Source organism: Amphimedon queenslandica, unplaced genomic scaffold, assembly GCF_000090795.2.
Source record: "Amphimedon queenslandica unplaced genomic scaffold, v1.1 AMPQUscaffold_13520, whole genome shotgun sequence".
Lineage (NCBI taxonomy): Eukaryota > Metazoa > Porifera > Demospongiae > Haplosclerida > Niphatidae > Amphimedon > Amphimedon queenslandica.
Genome location: NW_003546244.1, coordinates 1,001,558 through 1,017,833, shown reverse-complemented (window position 1 = coordinate 1,017,833; position 16,276 = coordinate 1,001,558). Strand labels below are relative to the sequence as shown.

At 36.9% G+C, this 16,276-nt stretch overlaps 4 protein-coding genes across 4 annotated transcripts in view; 2 read left to right on the top strand and 2 right to left on the bottom strand.

Annotated features, from left to right (window-relative positions):
- LOC100632062 (WD repeat-containing protein 49-like) overlaps positions 1 to 4,275 on the top strand; it is a 5,715-nt gene extending 1,440 nt beyond the window's left edge. The window contains exons 5-17 of the mRNA XM_019994735.1: positions 552 to 670; positions 718 to 779; positions 831 to 895; positions 953 to 1,036; positions 1,101 to 1,232; positions 1,302 to 1,403; positions 1,465 to 1,760; positions 1,822 to 2,087; positions 2,220 to 2,335; positions 2,389 to 2,637; positions 2,713 to 2,911; positions 3,684 to 3,792; positions 3,861 to 4,275. Of these exons, the coding sequence (XP_019850294.1) occupies positions 552 to 670; positions 718 to 779; positions 831 to 895; positions 953 to 1,036; positions 1,101 to 1,232; positions 1,302 to 1,403; positions 1,465 to 1,760; positions 1,822 to 2,087; positions 2,220 to 2,335; positions 2,389 to 2,637; positions 2,713 to 2,911; positions 3,684 to 3,792; positions 3,861 to 4,257 (2,196 nt within the window). The 3' untranslated portion in view covers positions 4,258 to 4,275. The remainder of the gene's footprint in view (positions 1 to 551; positions 671 to 717; positions 780 to 830; positions 896 to 952; positions 1,037 to 1,100; positions 1,233 to 1,301; positions 1,404 to 1,464; positions 1,761 to 1,821; positions 2,088 to 2,219; positions 2,336 to 2,388; positions 2,638 to 2,712; positions 2,912 to 3,683; positions 3,793 to 3,860) is intronic.
- A 28-nt stretch (positions 4,276 to 4,303) lies between these two features.
- LOC100631935 (uncharacterized) lies at positions 4,304 to 5,734 on the bottom strand. The gene is made up of 5 exons (XM_003382705.3): positions 5,596 to 5,734; positions 5,496 to 5,551; positions 5,025 to 5,175; positions 4,825 to 4,919; positions 4,304 to 4,538 (listed from the first exon to the last, which is right to left on the bottom strand). The coding sequence occupies exons 1-5, from the start codon at positions 5,678 to 5,680 to the stop codon at positions 4,398 to 4,400; spliced, it is 528 nt and encodes a 175-aa protein (XP_003382753.1). The 5' UTR covers positions 5,681 to 5,734; the 3' UTR covers positions 4,304 to 4,397.
- Positions 5,735 to 5,842: 108 nt separating this feature from the next.
- On the bottom strand, positions 5,843 to 10,014 carry LOC109581747 (uncharacterized). The gene is made up of 7 exons (XM_019996126.1): positions 9,247 to 10,014; positions 9,048 to 9,173; positions 8,845 to 8,991; positions 8,743 to 8,798; positions 7,962 to 8,663; positions 7,261 to 7,608; positions 5,843 to 7,161 (listed from the first exon to the last, which is right to left on the bottom strand). The coding sequence occupies exons 1-7, from the start codon at positions 9,887 to 9,889 to the stop codon at positions 5,944 to 5,946; spliced, it is 3,240 nt and encodes a 1,079-aa protein (XP_019851685.1). The 5' UTR covers positions 9,890 to 10,014; the 3' UTR covers positions 5,843 to 5,943.
- A 29-nt stretch (positions 10,015 to 10,043) lies between these two features.
- On the top strand, positions 10,044 to 15,960 carry LOC100631810 (protein transport protein Sec24D). Its single transcript, XM_019996119.1, has 22 exons — positions 10,044 to 10,170; positions 10,230 to 10,269; positions 10,448 to 11,406; positions 11,462 to 11,573; positions 11,633 to 11,760; positions 11,917 to 12,055; positions 12,115 to 12,230; positions 12,278 to 12,402; positions 12,494 to 12,569; positions 12,671 to 12,783; positions 12,876 to 12,969; positions 13,019 to 13,135; positions 13,286 to 13,459; positions 13,590 to 13,686; positions 13,742 to 13,887; positions 13,951 to 14,089; positions 14,200 to 14,394; positions 14,452 to 14,555; positions 14,624 to 14,702; positions 14,750 to 14,853; positions 15,443 to 15,526; positions 15,640 to 15,960. The coding sequence occupies exons 1-22, from the start codon at positions 10,141 to 10,143 to the stop codon at positions 15,781 to 15,783; spliced, it is 3,315 nt and encodes a 1,104-aa protein (XP_019851678.1). The 5' UTR covers positions 10,044 to 10,140; the 3' UTR covers positions 15,784 to 15,960.
- Positions 15,961 to 16,276: the final 316 nt, after the last annotated feature.

Here is a 16,276-nt window from a genome sequence, read left to right as displayed (position 1 = left end):
TAATAATAATAATAATAATAATATTAATAATAATAATAATAATAATAATAATAATAATAATAATAATAATAATAATAATAATAATAATAATAATAATAATAATAATAATAATAATAATAATAATAATAATAATAATAATAATAATAATAATAATAATAATAATAATAATAATAATAATAATAATAATAATAATAATAATAATAATAATAATAATAATAATAATAATAATAATAATAATAATAATAATAATAATAATAATAATAATAATAATAATAATAATAATAATAATAATAATAATAATAATAATAATAATAATAATAATAATAATAATAATAATAATAATAATAATAATAATAATAATAATAATAATAATAATAATAATAATAATAATAATGATAATAATAATAATAATAATGCATTAAACAGAGTGTCAGAGAATTGCGTTCCTAACTCTGCTACTTAATAAAACTGAAAACATGCGAACAATGTATTTGCCAGAAGTAAGACTCATACATGTAGTGTATCATGAGTGATGTGTATACTGTATACAGGTACATAAAGACTGGATTAGCAAGATATACTATTGCCATAACTTAGAAGGTATACTGTCCTGCAGTTGTGACAGCAATACTGCCTTAGTTTTCACTACATTACAAGGATACAGAGAGAGGTAAGAATTTTTATTATTTTGAAAAATTATTAAGGACATGTATACAGTGTGTTTCATGTAAGAAAAGGAGTCAATTCATTCGATTATTCGACTGATTATAATCTCATTGGTAAATAAATTATTATTGATAATTACAATATTATGTGCAATACATATCCAGCTACTGGTGGAATGGACCAAAGAATCAGATTATGGAATCCATACACAGTCACAAAACCATCATATGTATGTTAACAGACAAAAGCATACTTGTAATAATAATTATTATAAATGTATTATTAGGAAATGAGGGGGCACAATTCAACAATCATATTTATTGCTATCAATGATGAAACAGGACACCTTATTAGCTTTTCAAAAGATCTGGTCTGTCACAATGATTTAGTGATTTTTTTACATGTACATGTACACGTGCATTTCATAAAAACAGGAAGCTAGAGTTTGGGGTGTACATAATCAGCGATGCCTTCAAGTTTGCCATCAGTTTCAAGAATTTGATAACATACCCTCAGCTCTATACTACTACAGTCCCACGTCAACACTTATCGCTGGATATCTTGACGTAAGTACATGTACATGTACATGTATACACCCTATTATAATCTATGTACACTACAATTGATGTACAAAGGTTGGTATGTTGGAAGGATTTAGAGAGGACCTTAAGACAGTTGCAGTTGTTTCCCACGAGTATCCGCTCTGTGGTGCACTATACAACTCAATATTTAATCAAGTATGTATGCTCTACATTCCTATGAAAAATACTGATAATAATAATAATTCTTTATGTACAGGTAGTCAGTGGTTGTAATGGGTCAGTTGTGAGTGTATGGGACATTGAGACTGGGCAAAAAGCAATACAGTTCTCCCATTGTCATGGAGAAGTTGAAATCACAGCAATGTCCTTCGATGCTAGTGGACGAAGGCTCATAACAGGTGCTAGAGATGGATCAATAAAAATATGGAATTTCAACAATGGCGCCTGCTTAAAGATTCTAGAAAGCTCGTACAATGCAGAAGTGATCTGCTTTGTCTTGTTTTACAATAATGTACTAGCTAGTGGCTGGAGCCAGGTCATTGCAGAATACAGGTTCTTCTTGACATGATTATGCATTATGCATGATAATGCATGTACATCTATTTATATATAGGGATTTAAGCTCTAAAGATCCGAATGATCTAATACCTACATACTGGGGGAAAAATATCCACGAAGATGACATCCTTAGCATGGCTTATCATGACCCAGGGATAATTGCTACTTCTAGTTTTGATGGTGACATTATCCTCTGGGATATAATGACTGAGCAAGTCATTGCAATACTCAATGCAACTGACGTTGATTTCAGTGCACAATATGCTCGCCTTTATAATAAGATGAGCAAAAAACCAGTAGAGGGTAACATGGTCAAAGAAAGTAAGTGAATATTTTGAAGCCTGAGAGTGCATGGGTATCAGCTCAAGTTGACCTTGTTGTGAAGTGAGAAATGATTGCGAAGAGGAAGTGCTGAAATATAATGTTGTTCATAGTGACTGCTTGTTTGTCTAGTAAGGCACTCATCGAAGAAAGCATCAGTTTCTAATCAGAGGCAAAACAATCTGAAAAATATGGGAGAATCAAAGAAACCAAGATTTGGCTACGGAACTAACAATGCAGTTGAAAAAGTATAAGTTTTAAAAAAGTCAAAAAAGTTCACGAAACATAACATAATGACTAGGTTATATTCTTGGAAAAAAGAGAAAAGTCGGTCAAGACTGCGACTCTAGTAGCCTGTGGTGCAGGGGGCCTGGTTCAGTTCTGGAATATATACGGAGGAGGTCTGATAGGAGAATTTAACACTTTCTATTACATATACAAGACCGAGGAGGAAAGGGAGGCTGTGCATGTACTCCATTCGGTCACTACATGCAAAGCATTGAGCGATAACTCAATACTAGTAACAGGGTCATCTCTAGGATATATACAGGTTGGAAGAATCTATTTTGTTTATTATAGCTCTAATTATGTATAATAATTATACAATACCTATTATTATTACTAGGTATGGGACATCAGTTCATTTTGTGTTGACGTACTCAATGAGTCAAAGCCTATTAAGAATATGCCTCCAATTATTAGTTCCTGGAGAGGTCACACTGATGCTATCATTAGCATTGATCTTGTGGAACACAAGGAATTGATTATAACAGCATCTTTAGACTGTTGCGTGAGCCTTTGGACTTTATGCGGTCGTTACATAGGTAAAGAAATACAACACTGTAGTGTGGGGATACAATAGCTATTGTAATAGCAATGACAGGAATATTTTGTCTGCCATAGTAATTGTAATGGGAAATTGTCTGTAATCAAATTTGGTAATGAAAATATTATTATTATTATTATTATTATTGTACGTGTCTCATGTTGTCTATAAATTTGAGCTCATTCCGATTGAAACTGGATTTTTAAATTTGCTCAAAAATTGGGTCAAAGTCCCTGTACAGGGATTTCGGCCAAATTTCACCAAAAATGACTAGGTGAAAATTCTTTATTTTTATAATTTATCCTGATACGTATACATGTTCTTATGTTCTGTAGCATTGTTGAGCTGATTTCTAATAAATTTGGATTTTTTATGAATTTTAAAAGTTGCTCCAAAATTGAGCTAAAATCCCTGTACTATAGTACAGGGGTTTTGGCCAAATTTTGCCAAAAATGACTAGGAGAAAATTCTTTGTTTTTATAATTTTTTCTAATACGTATACATGTTCTTATGTTCTGTAGCAAGTTTGAGTTGTTTCTGATCAAATTTGGATTTTTTACAAATTTTTGAAGTCACTTCAAAATTGTGCCAAAAAATTAAATATGAGAATTCTCCATTTTATTAAACTTTCTTATGTACATGTGAATGTGCATGTTATTTGGACTTTAAAAAAATTTTTTTTAAAGCTTGTACATGTACATAGCAGGGTTTTACATGTACATGTATGTACTACAGTTTACCATCATCTACACATGTACATGTACACACAGGTACATTTGGTGAGAGCTACATATGGAATCTAAACAACATTGAAACCAGAGTCCCGACCAGGCTACAACAAATAGCATCAGAGACCACACTGCAAACAATAGCACCAAAGTACGCTCTGTACATGTACATGTACATGTACATGTAAAGGTGTATAATGTATTTACAACTTTTAATAGGGTCATAAAAACTTTCTCTTTACTTTACATGACAATGGCCGAGGAAGTAATAGAAAAAGAGCTACATGTAAGCGAAGAGAAAGCAAAAACAAACAACGAAAAGAATGATTCTGTACCAATAGAAGATATACTCAAAGCATGCAAAAACCCAAAGAAGAAACCCTGCCCGCCAATCAAGCTGAAAGTACGAAACTCGGAGTATGGTCTATCCGTATACTCGCACTTAAAGTGTCCTGAACTACAGCCAGAGCCAACATATAGCCACCCACTAAGTGGTCCTAATAATAGCAAGAGGAATAAGAAATCCGAGAAGGCAAATTCGTGCGATAAGGCTTTGCCAAAGAAACTGATAACAGAGAAGACACTATTTCCCAATACAGCAGAATCAATAAAATAATAAATAACTATAACAATAATGCTAATGATAATAATAATAATTAATATCAAATAAAATTAATAATAAGTACCTTGATGAATGCTACACAGACCTTCTATACAGTGTATAATGATATAGATTAAGTAATGGCTGCTTCTATTTTAGTTTTTATTATTCTTTGCATCCAGTAGATCCATATAAGCACAAACCACTAAATCAGAGTCACTTATTCCCAAGTCCTTCATCAGTTCTTCAGCTATTGCTGTTCCCTCTGACATCTCCTGACCTTTCCTCATACAAACCTAGTAGATACCGGCAATCTTATACTACATGTACTACACGTTGTAAATAGTAGCTTAGCACTAAAATATGGGTATCAGCCAAACTGTAAATGAGGAGGCTGCCTTGAATTATAACAGCATTATGTGCTTTATGAAAGGATTCAATCATAGTACATATGTAAGGTCACAATAGGATGTAGCTCTATTGTACATTATAAAACAAACTAGCCCATGATGCAAGCATGTGCATAACATGAGTGTGTGTGTGTGTGGGTGGATCTGTTTAGATGCAGGCATGCTTGCATACTTCCAGTTCCATAAAGTTTCCAAGTCCTTCAACCGAGTCAACGTGTACTCTTGTTTGCCCTACCATAAACAACTGACGGACTTTTTTAACAATCCCTAAGAGAAAGTGAGAGGAGAGATGTCATTACAATGGCTGCATTCAGTGAATTGTGTTCCTTCCTTTTCATTCTTAAATAGTCTCATCTCTCTCTCTCTCTTTACCTCTGACACCTAATGCAAGTCTAAGTGTTTCTTTGAGGTCCTTTGGATTCTGAACAATGGTATACGTGTAATCACTTTGCTTGGGGCCAGATATGTCATTTCTTGTGTAATATATCAATTTACCAGAAGCACCCTCATTCTCTATTCTCAACTAAAGTTACAATAATAAGAATCATAATATTGTTCATGTACATGTCACATTGATGAGTAGCAATCAAGTTATGTGAAATATTTAAAAATTTATAAGACATGACAAAATTATTGCATAACATGACATGTACATATAGTACATGTACTATGGGTTTATACAATCTCCATGATTATCAAACAGTTTCATCACTATAACAATGCTCGTTGTACTGTCATTTTTATCATGAAAGATAAAGAGCTTACTGACATTAATCTGGTGTCAAACTCAACAAAGTGCAAATGAGTGGAATATTGTCTTAATTTAATTATCGTAACGTGTACCTTGAGCCTTCCATTGGGAGAATTAAAGAACACATCTTCTTGTTCTAACCTCGTTCCTACGGTAAAAGAAATAATGCTGATAATAAGCGAGCGATCTTACCCTGTGATCCACTGATAGACCTTGCCTTTTCAAGGAGAAGTTCTAGATTCTTTACTCTTGCTTTAATCTCAATGTTAGTCGGCATATTACTGTTTTCCTATATCTTGATATCCTATCCTATCCTATCCTCGTGTAATGAGCCACACCCACACTAATTAATAAAACCCTGTGCATCAGTTTGCACACATGCAGCACCTAATAACGGTCTGGCTGTAGCAAGACTACACTTGCAGTGTACTAGCTAAGATTTGACTGTGAGTGTCTGTATAATTTATGCTATTAATAATATTAAAAATATGCATTAAGTTTTGTCTTTACGAAACATAAACATTTATATAACACGGTTCTTTAAAATACTTGCACTCTATTGTTTAGCATGTCACAGACATATATGTAGCCATCATCGTCTACTGCGATCCCTTTTGGAGCACTAAAGTCACCAGGCTGGCTCCCCTCCTGCCCAAAACAGACAACAAACTCTCCGAGTGGACTGAAAACAGAGATACGGTTATTCCCCTCTTCTGCAACAAAAATAAATCCCTCCTCGTTGACGGCAATGCCCCTCGGTTCCAACAGCTGTCCGTTCTTCTCTCCCTTCCCTGCAATACTATTAATGCACTGGAGACTCTCATTAAAGACAGCTATCAAATGGTTCTTGTTATCAGTTACATAATAGTGCCCTCTCTTATCAAACACTATGTCATACGGAGTCACTGCATGAAGTGACTGCTCTAATTTCATGTCTGGCGAGAATATCTGGACCCGGTTGTTGCCATGGTCACAGACACTGATGCATCCACTGACAGGCGAGATGTGAATACCATAGGGATAGTCAAAGAGTGGCTCTCCATCTCCCTTACCACCCACCCTGCTCACTTGATCTCCCTCGTGATTAAAAGTGTGCACTGAATGGCTCCCAGAATCAACCACATACACAAAGCCTTGCTTGTCAACTCCTATTCCATTTGGGAGACGTAGTGTTGGGGGAGTCCCTATTGTTTGTAGGACTTTACCGCTTGTCTTATCGCGTAGAGTGACACTCCTGGTCTTGCACTCAGAGACAAGTATGGCAGTTGAATTAGGGACTATGGCCACATTACAAGGCATGCTGAGTCCCTCTATAACACGGACTGGATACCCAAGCATAGCTGGATCTTGTTTAGCATAGAATGAATAAGATTTTACACTCTTGACTGCCTTTCCGTTTGATTTAATGACCAGCTGATGACGTCCCCTTATCACTGGTTGAAAGACAAATGAAGCAACCAGAGACGATGAAGGAGGCTCGTCAAAACTAAGAGCCTGACTTACGGTCGAGTCGTTTGCAAATGATTTGATGTCGACTGTGTACTGATGCTTCTTTGGATTCAGTTTCGATTTCTCGCCAAGAGGAATCATAAACTTGATAAACTGATTCATGATGATAAGAATTGTTTCGTTGGAAGAGAGTGTGCACTCAACTGGTACAGGATGAATACTGACTGGCCCCTCAGTTTCATCTTTATCATCACTAGTGACAGGTCCAGAGTTATCTGCTGTTGGCTCTGGAGGCATAGGCGAAGTAGCCTGAATAAAAATTAATTTTTAGCGTAATGCATTTATAATAGTTCATTGATGCAACTAACTACAATATTCATAAACTTGGGGTATGATCATTTCTCTTACTTTTAGTGAGTCAAGGACTTGCTGTAGTATATTCCTTTCAGCTGCTGTCAGTCTGTGAGATTTCTTTGCACTCCAACTGCTCATCTTTCTCTTTAGTAGTGATTTCTGTAGGCCTGAAGTCTCTTCAAATCTGTCCAGGAGCTGAGAGATCTCCTCATCCTTTATGAGAGCTCTCTCTTCCTTTGTTTGTGAGTTCCATTTGTTCATCCAGTCCTCAATGTTGGTATTAAGAGTCTCAATCTCTTCCTGCTTCTCTGTGACTTCCTTCAGAATACTGGTAGAAGAGTTCCTTGTCAAGACTTCTTTCTTTTCCTCTGTCATCTCCAACTCAATGACTTCTTTCTGTATCTATAGCAAAGCAGCAGAGTGAAAGACAGATAGTGTTTAGCTATTCATATACTAACAGCACATGCAAAACAGCCAACGTTATATAGTACTATGTATAGTATAGTACACATGTCACAAGACTTCATAGTGCATAGACGTACAAGACTAAACAGAATGGGAATTATGTCCACAAACCACATTACAACCTGACAATAATGTCTCCTCCCAAGAGAAAATAAATATACTCAATATCCCCTCAGTCCCAACCCAACCTCCAATTCAGTTCACATATATATGCTTTGACACATTTGCTCATTCACTAATATTGAACTAAATAAACGTATTTCCAGTATATGTGTAGACACTTTACTTACTCGAAGGACTTTTGTTTCTGATTTTGTTTTAATTGCCACTTGAGACTGTAAGTGATGATCCATTGTTAACTCGTGAAGTAAGCCTTCGGATTCCAAGAGACCAATGCTCAGCTCTAGCTCATTAATCTGGTGACATTTTGACACAAGGAGGTTGTATTCTTTCTCAATGCTTTCATAAACTGACCCAATCTGTTGGAGCAAGCTATTGATGCGAACACTGGCTAACTCAGAATCACTCGTCTGATAGTTTCTTGAGTGAACCAGCTCCTTCATCAGATCAAGTAGTGGCTGCTTCTGGGCTCCTGCACTAATGGATTGTGTTGCTTCTTCATTGCTTTCTTCTTTGGTGTGTTCTTGCTTCTCTTGGCCCTTTTCATCTTCAGCTTCAACATCTTCCCCTTCTTCTTCTTCTTTTTCTTCAAAGATATCAGAAGGCAATGGTCCCAAAATACTCTTCAATGCTTGTATCTGTTTAGAGTGCTTATCAATCTCTCCTTCTGCATCTTTCTTCATTTTTAATGCATAATGTGCATCCTCTAAATAGCTCTTTAGTTTCGTCTTCAGGTGCTCAATTGAAACGTCAAGTGCTTTCCTTTGCTGTGTGTATAAAGTGAGTAGTCTTCTCTTTTCTATAATTTTATCTTCAATAAGTGACAATTGCTTCAAAGAGTCATTGATCAAAGGATCTGCTAGGAGCCGAGCCTATTTGATATAATGATGATTGATTAATAACTACTAGATTGAAGAACTATATAATGAATTTTATTTATAGTCCACTTACATGAGCTGATCCATTGTTCTCTATCACTAAAGGCTCAGCCTGTTTTATTGAAATATCTATAAATAGCATGATTATATGCTTCAGTGAATTACATCTACACACCATATGTTCTAGCAATTGAATCAGCTATGCTCTTCTTTCCAATAGTTATCATTACTCTTGCCACATTGCTCCATGTTAATTGACTCTCCCCTTGAGCATCAGTGTTGTGTCTATACCAGAGGCCAAGTAACTGTGAATGACACCCTCCTAGATACAATATAGCAAATTTCATGAATACCGGTCTTCATGTTAAAAGTTTGTACCTCTGTGCCTAAAATTGAACAGGATGCCCATTAAAGTTGAGAGTGGCATTCTAGTGAGGATACCGATGTGAAACCAGCCAGAAACTGAACTCAGTTCTGCTCTTAAATCATCAAGTAGCACAGAGTCTGTAAATTAATAAAACATAATAGTTATTTCATAGATATTGCATCAATTATTGCACAGATAGTGAGTTCTCACCTCTAAAGCCTAACTGGTGTCCATTGATATTATTGTAAGTTTGCATTGCAGACTGAAAATCAAAGACCAAGCTATTAGCCACTGCTTTTCTTGCCAACTCATAATTAGCAAGACTGACTGGAAGGATCCTGACCTCCTTTGACGATGAATTTGGCGAAAAGTGAAGAAGCAGGAGTTGACAACTGTTGCCACGACGAAACATGTACTGAAGACGTAGATCACTCTCTGATCCTTCCTTCTCACTCTTTTTCTTTTCCACTCTCTCATCTCTTAGTAATGGAGTACCAGCATATTTAGCTTCAGCTGCAAAGCTATCCCAGACCAAGAGCCACACATGAGGCGTAATGTCATCAAAAGCAGCTAATAGCTTCCTGATACTTGCAAAATCCTCAAAACTTATCTCAAGGAGTGGAAAAGGATCAGGGAAGACAGAGATGATGGAGGAGACCCCATACTGAGCTAAAAGAGTTGATAGTTTCTGCAGGACTGGCTGCAGAGGAAGCTTGACAGACAGTGCATTACATTCCAATAGATGAGGAGGTACAGTTTGAAGAGTGACTGGGTGATCTTTGATCAATATTGATACTCTCAAAGCATAGAAATCATTATAGAACTTGCATCTGATTTGCAATGGAGACTGCATGCTTTGAAGATAATGAGCCCCACCCAAAAGGTACCACCACGCCCTAGTAACCGCCCTAGACTTTTTGGCAGACTGCTTTACCACGCATGCGCACAAGTAGGAGGAGTTGTAGGCGTGGTTTAAATGTTAACTCTTGTGCATTAAATAGAATAATTACACGTCATTCAAAGATCCATTGTTCATAGTCTTCTTGTCTTGTATTTTTATTATTATTTCTGGTATAGTTTGTGGTCCTGGATATTGCTTCTAAAATGTATGGACAATTTCCTCCAACTAATCAAGTAAGAAAAATTCTAATCATCACATTTGACTGACTTTTTCACTCTTTCCCTTACACTAGATGAATTCCCTCTCTCTCAATCAAGGACCTCCTCCTCCAGGTATGCATTGTGTCATCCTTTTGATGGCATTTCTTTGAAAGGCTGATATTAGCCTGTTTAACAATAATTACTGGTGTTTATATGGAGATGGCATACATGTATATGATTATGTAAAATATTAAAATAATTTATTATAATTATTATGTCTTAAGAGTTTTGATTCTTATACAATACGTAGGGTCAAATTATGGCATGCCACAGCCAGTGGGAAATATGAAAGCACCTCCAATGATGATGCCTGGACCCCCTGCCAGTTCAAATTCAATGATGCCCGGTCCCCCTACCATGATGCCGCCAGGACCGAATCCAATGATGCCAGGACCCCCTGCTGGAAATTCCATGATGTCAGGTCAACCTCCGAATTCAGGGCAATTTACTTCAAACTCAATGATGCCAGGACCTCCTATTTCAAACTCAGGACCCCCTGTTTCGAATCCGATGATGCCAGGACCCCCTCCAAATAATATGGTGTCAAGACCTCCTCCTAATTTAGGGCCACCTACTTCAAATCCAATGATGCCAGGACCCCCTACTTCAAATTTAATGATGCCAGGTCCTCCAACTTTAAATCCAATGATGCCATCAGGACCACCTACCTCAAATTCGATGATGTCAGGTCCACCAACTTCAAATTTTATGATGCCACCAGGACCCCCTACCTCAAATCCAATGATGTCAGGGCCCCCTACCTCAAATCCAATGATGCCTGGACCCCCTACCTCAAATTCGATGATGCCTGGACCCCCTACCTCAAATTCGATGATGCCTGGACCCCCTACCTCAAATTCGATGATGCCAGGACCTCCTACCTCAAATTCAATGATGCCAGGACCTCCCACAGGCTCAATGGCTGGACCACCTGGTCCAGGAATGATGCCACCAATGAACAGAGCAGGTCCTCCTGGAATGATGACCGGACCCCCTGGAATGATGACTGGACCCCCTGGACCGCCAATGACTGGAGCTGGAATGTCTGGTTCTCCTGGAATGATGTCAAGACCCCCTGGGCCAAGACCCCCTGGTCCAAGACCTCCTGTAGGTTCTGGACCCCCTCCAATGTCACCTGGTCTGGTACAGTCACAGCCAACAAGCAGATCAGGACCGCAGAAGATTGATCCTGACATGATGCCTAATCCTGTGAGAGAGAGGGGGGGGGAGAGAAATATGCATTCATAATTATTATTTTTGTTAGATTGCTGTGATGAAAGACAATCGTGACAGATTCTCTGGTCAGGTTTATGGTGCTGCGCCTCAAGCTGGCCCTCCTCCTTTAGTGACCACTCCCTTTGTAATACAGGACCAAGGTTGACACTCCCTATCTCACCACTCTTTCATTCTCTTTCTCTCTTTTTTTCCATGTTAGGTAGTTGTAGTCCCAGATACATTCGGTCTACCTTATATACTGTTCCTTGTACTAAGGATATTCTTAATCAGTGCTGTATTCCACTTGGTCTTGTCATACAGCCGTTTGCTAGTGTCCCATTGAGTGAGGTACAGTTATGCTTAATAATAGTATGATAATTTTAATACTTATCAAAAAAATTCTAAAACTTCAGTATACTGTACTTGTACGTGTATCTTTCACCAAAAGAGTTCGGTCATAGCACAAGCACTATCTAGTCTTTATTCTTTATTCTTCTCTTGTAGAATTCCCTCTATCTTGTTGATCACGGTCCTTCTGGCCCGCTGCGTTGCAATCGTTGTAAAGCATACATGAACCCAAACTGTCGTTTCATTGATGGTGGGCGTCACTACGAGTGCCCAATATGTCTGTGCAGCAACGAAGGTAGGAGGAGCTGTTACGTATAAAATATATTATTTATACTCATTCTCTCTTTCTTGTAGTTCCACCCGAATATTTCTCTCATTTGGATCACACTGGTAGAAGAGCAGATGTCGCTCAGCGTCCTGAGCTCCTCTATGGAACTGTTGAATACATTGCTACAAAGGATTACTGCAAGGTTAGTGCACCTCAGTATATTCCTGTTCACCTCAGTATATCATGTAGGAAAGCCTCTTGCCTTCTCCTGTTGCTTATATATTTATGATTGACGTGTCACTGGGCAATCTTCAAAATGGAGTCGTTCATTTACTAACCAAAACAATAACAACTTTACTGGATAATCTACCCAGGTGAGAGAGAGGAGTGTGTGTGTGTGTGTGTGTGTGTGTGTGAGTAATATTAGTTCATGTGGGTGTTGATGTCAAATTGCTCTTTTATTAGAGATGGAAATGAAGTCTCGCCAGTCAAAGTCGGTTTTGTCACGTATGATCGAGTCCTTCATTTTTACAATGTCAAGGTATTTCTGACATTGCTCAGTATATTTCTGTAATATTATAGTTCCAGTATACTTCTGTATATCCCAGTATAACTACATGTATAATATGTACTTGTATATAGGAAACTCTGGCCCAGCCACAGATGATGGTTGTTTCTGATACTTCTGACGTGTTTGTTCCTCTTCTTGATGGATTCCTTGTTGATGCGAGTGAGGCTAGATCAGTCATTGAAAAGTTAGTGAATATACATGTGCATGTAGTCCATGTATAATGTGTTGAACTGACTATTATTATCTAATTTATGGCGTCTGCTTGTATTGCTGTAGTTTGTGTGGTCAGTTGCCTGAGATATTTGCTAATCAAAAAGTCAATGAAGTTGTTCTAGAGCCGACCATTAGAGCAGGAATGGAAGCATTGAAAGTAAAACGAGGAATGGTTTGTAATTTTTAGTATCTCTCTCTCTCTTTAGGCAGCAAAGAAAAATGGAAGATTATTTGTATTTCATTCGAACCTACCGAGTCACAATGCTCCTGGCCAACTGAAAAACAGGTCAGATCAGAAACTCCTGGGGACTGACAAAGAGAAGGTAAAGGAGAAATACTTGTACTGCCTTGTAGGTAGCAGAGGCAGCAACTACAACCAACACTGTTGTATATGCTCCTGCTAGTGAGAGAGAGAGACTTCATTGTTTTTATACATTACCTTTTTCTTTCTCTTCCCCTCTCACTTATGGCAGACATTGCTCAATACGGTTGGTGGTTCATATTCTAAATTAGCTGAAGAGTGTGTCAAAGCTGGTGTCGGCATTGACTTGTATCTGTTCCCTTCAACTGGTTACACTGACACAGCAACACTAGGGAAACTGGCTTCAACTACTGGAGGAGAACTACACTTCTATCCTAACTTTCAAGTAATAGCTTCTATTGTAATGCATATTATTGTACTAGCAATCATAAATAGTTAATAATTATATTGACTACATGTATATGTACATGTACACTGTACAATTGCTTTCCTTTTTTTTTCTTTCTTTCTCTTAGTCAAGTGTTGATGGTGAAAGGCTCTTGAATGATGTGTCTCGTTCCATGAGTCGTCCAACTGCTTTTGATGCTGTCATGAGAGTCAGATGCAGTGCTGGTAATCAGTTACAAATAACATTCAGCTCCTGTTACTTTACATGACTACTCTCTAGGTATTAGGGCTGTGACGTTTTACGGAGGGTTTTTCATGGCAAACACAACCGATATTGAGTTTGGTAACATCGACGACGAAAAAGCAATCGCAGTTGAGATCAAACACGATGACAAGATGAGAGAAGACTCTGTCGCCTGCGTTCAAGTATATGCATCTTCTTCTAATCAGTCTCATTTATTACTCTTATTAATGCCTGCCCTCCTCTAGGCTGCATTGCTTTACACAACAGCAACAGGTCAGAGGAGACTGAGGGTCCACAATATGGCAATGAGTTGCTCCAATAAAATGTCGGATATATATCACAGCTGTGATATTGATACACTGACATGTTTCCTCTCCAAGAGTGGTAAGGGAATTAAGTCACTATAATTATTTTCTGTCTTATTTTTTATCTGTATACTTTATCTCATTTTATCTTATTTGTTATTTATTTGTCTTTCTCTCTCTTTGTGTTAGTAATCAATGCTTCGTTTTCAATGCCTTACAAGTCAATCAGAGAGAACTTTACCAATCAGTGTGCCGCTATATTGGCTTGCTATCGTAAGAACTGCAGCCAGCAAAGTCCGCCCGGTCAGCTCATACTACCCGATAGCCTCAAGCTCTTACCAATGTATGCTAACTGCCTGCTTAAATGTGACGCACTCCTCTCACGTGAGTAACCACACCTACTCTAACCACGCCCATTTATTGTTTTTGGTAATTATGTAGCTCCGATGGTTTCTTTGGATGAGAAGTGTTTTCAAATGTTTTATGTTTTGAACATGAATTGGAGCCAGTGCCTCAGTTACCTGTATCCTAGGGTATTATGTTTGGTAGGTTGTGTTGTTGTTTTAATTATAATAATAATAATAATTATTATTATTATTATTATTATTATTAGTCGTCTCCCAATATTTCTGAGTCCTCGTTTCTCAGATGTACTGCACAGAAACTCTCCCCTGACGGTATTTATTTAATCGGTAATTAGCGACTAGTTTTATTATTAATTAACGAAGTCTGTTTATAGATAATGGCCTGGTAATGATGGTCTGGATTGGACAGGATGCGTCGAATGAATTAGTTAGTAAACTATTTGGAGTTGGTTCTGTTGCTCAAGTGGATAATAATATTGTAAGATTTATCACCAATAACTAATGCATGTATTGAAATAGTAAGGATTATTATACCTTTGCTTTTTCTTCAGAAGAAATTGGCTCATTTTTAAAATGGCCATAACTCGAAAAATTTTAGTCAGAATCAGCTCAAACTTTCTACATAGCATAAGGACATCAATATGTATCAAAAAATGTAATAAAAATTTGGGGTGATTTTGGACCCATTTTTTGGAAAAAACCATGGGCTATAGTACAGGAAGTTTTTTAGAAATTGGCCATTTTAAAAAAATGGCCATAACTCGAAAAATATTTGTTGGAATCAACTCAAACTTTCTACATAGCATAAGGACATCAATATGTATCAAAAAATGTAATAAAAATTTGGGGTGATTTTGGACCCATTTTTCGGAAAAAACCATGGGCTATAGTACAGGGAATTTTTCAGAAATTGACCATTTTTTAAAAAATGGCCATAACTAAAAAAATATTTGTCAGAATCAACGCAAACTTTCTACATAGCATAAGGACATCAATATGTATCAAAAAAATGTTATTAATTCATTTAAGTTAATTAAAATGAGTATTGTCATAACTTTCTATGTTAGCATTCGCTCCCAGCACTGGATAATGACTTATCATTCAAAGCCAGAGATATTGTCAAGAAGATCAGTGGACAGCATCAAAGGAAGGTAAGAATCATTCCCCCTTAAGAGTATGGTCCAAGATACATGTACATGTGGGGAAAAAAGAAATTTTTATTTCTTATCCTTCTCTCTTTCTCTTTCTTTCCTTTCTCAATCAGTTTTTGGTAACAAAACAACGTGACAAATCTGAGATGCTTTTCAGGCGTCTACTGAAAGAGGACAAAGGCAGTGGCCCGTGGGAAGGAACCTCTTACGTTGATTACTTGTGTCAGCTGCACAAGGAGATTAGGGATATGCTCTGATTGCTGGCCTTCGGGTTTAATTTTTCAAAAACCGATTCTAGCTTTTTTTTTTCAAGTTTTAGTTCTGTTGTTGTATACCCTCTTCATAATCTCTAATATTAATAATAATAATAATGTTATTAATAATGATATAATTTATGTTGATGAATATTTCAGTCTACGTCTCATTTGACACATTAATGATGAAAACTTTGTCTGGAGAGTAAATTGCACAGCATTTCTGATTTTACCTAATTTTAACAGAATGCATCAATTATTTATAAACTTTTTGTTTAAATAGTGTTAATGGGTTTTGAATTAAAAGTATCACAAAGTAAAATATAATATCACTTATCTGATGTTTATTAACCAGTGTTTAGTCTGTACTAGTTACTAAAGTAAAGTCTACCCTCATTTGTCCACTGTACTGTTGATTTCTCTGTATGATCATCACTCATCAATTCGTTGCATTCTATGCACACAAGAGGTGCAGGAGAGGCATGATTCACAGCTT

Bases quoted from the DNA above. Each gene is read 5' to 3' on its own strand.
- LOC109581747 (XM_019996126.1), bottom strand. From the start codon at position 9,889: ATGCAGTCTCCATTGCAAATCAGATGCAAGTTCTATAATGATTTCTAT. The intron at 9,174-9,246 runs GTGAGAACTCAC...ATTAATTTACAG, and splicing joins ACACCAGTTAGGCTTTAGAG to ACTCTGTGCTACTTGATGAT. The intron at 8,799-8,844 runs GTGTGTAGATGT...TGCTATTTATAG, and splicing joins TTCAATTGCTAGAACATATG to ATATTTCAATAAAACAGGCT.
- LOC100631935 (XM_003382705.3), bottom strand. From the start codon at position 5,680: ATGCCGACTAACATTGAGATTAAAGCAAGAGTAAAGAATCTAGAACTT. The intron at 4,920-5,024 runs GTAAAGAGAGAG...ACTTTCTCTTAG, and splicing joins ACTTGCATTAGGTGTCAGAG to GGATTGTTAAAAAAGTCCGT. The intron at 4,539-4,824 runs GTATGCAAGCAT...GGTATCTACTAG, and splicing joins GAAACTTTATGGAACTGGAA to GTTTGTATGAGGAAAGGTCA.
- LOC100631810 (XM_019996119.1), top strand. From the start codon at position 10,141: ATGTATGGACAATTTCCTCCAACTAATCAA. The intron at 14,395-14,451 runs GTGAGTAACCAC...GTAATTATGTAG, and splicing joins ATGTGACGCACTCCTCTCAC to CTCCGATGGTTTCTTTGGAT. The intron at 14,703-14,749 runs GTAATTAGCGAC...GTCTGTTTATAG, and splicing joins TGACGGTATTTATTTAATCG to ATAATGGCCTGGTAATGATG.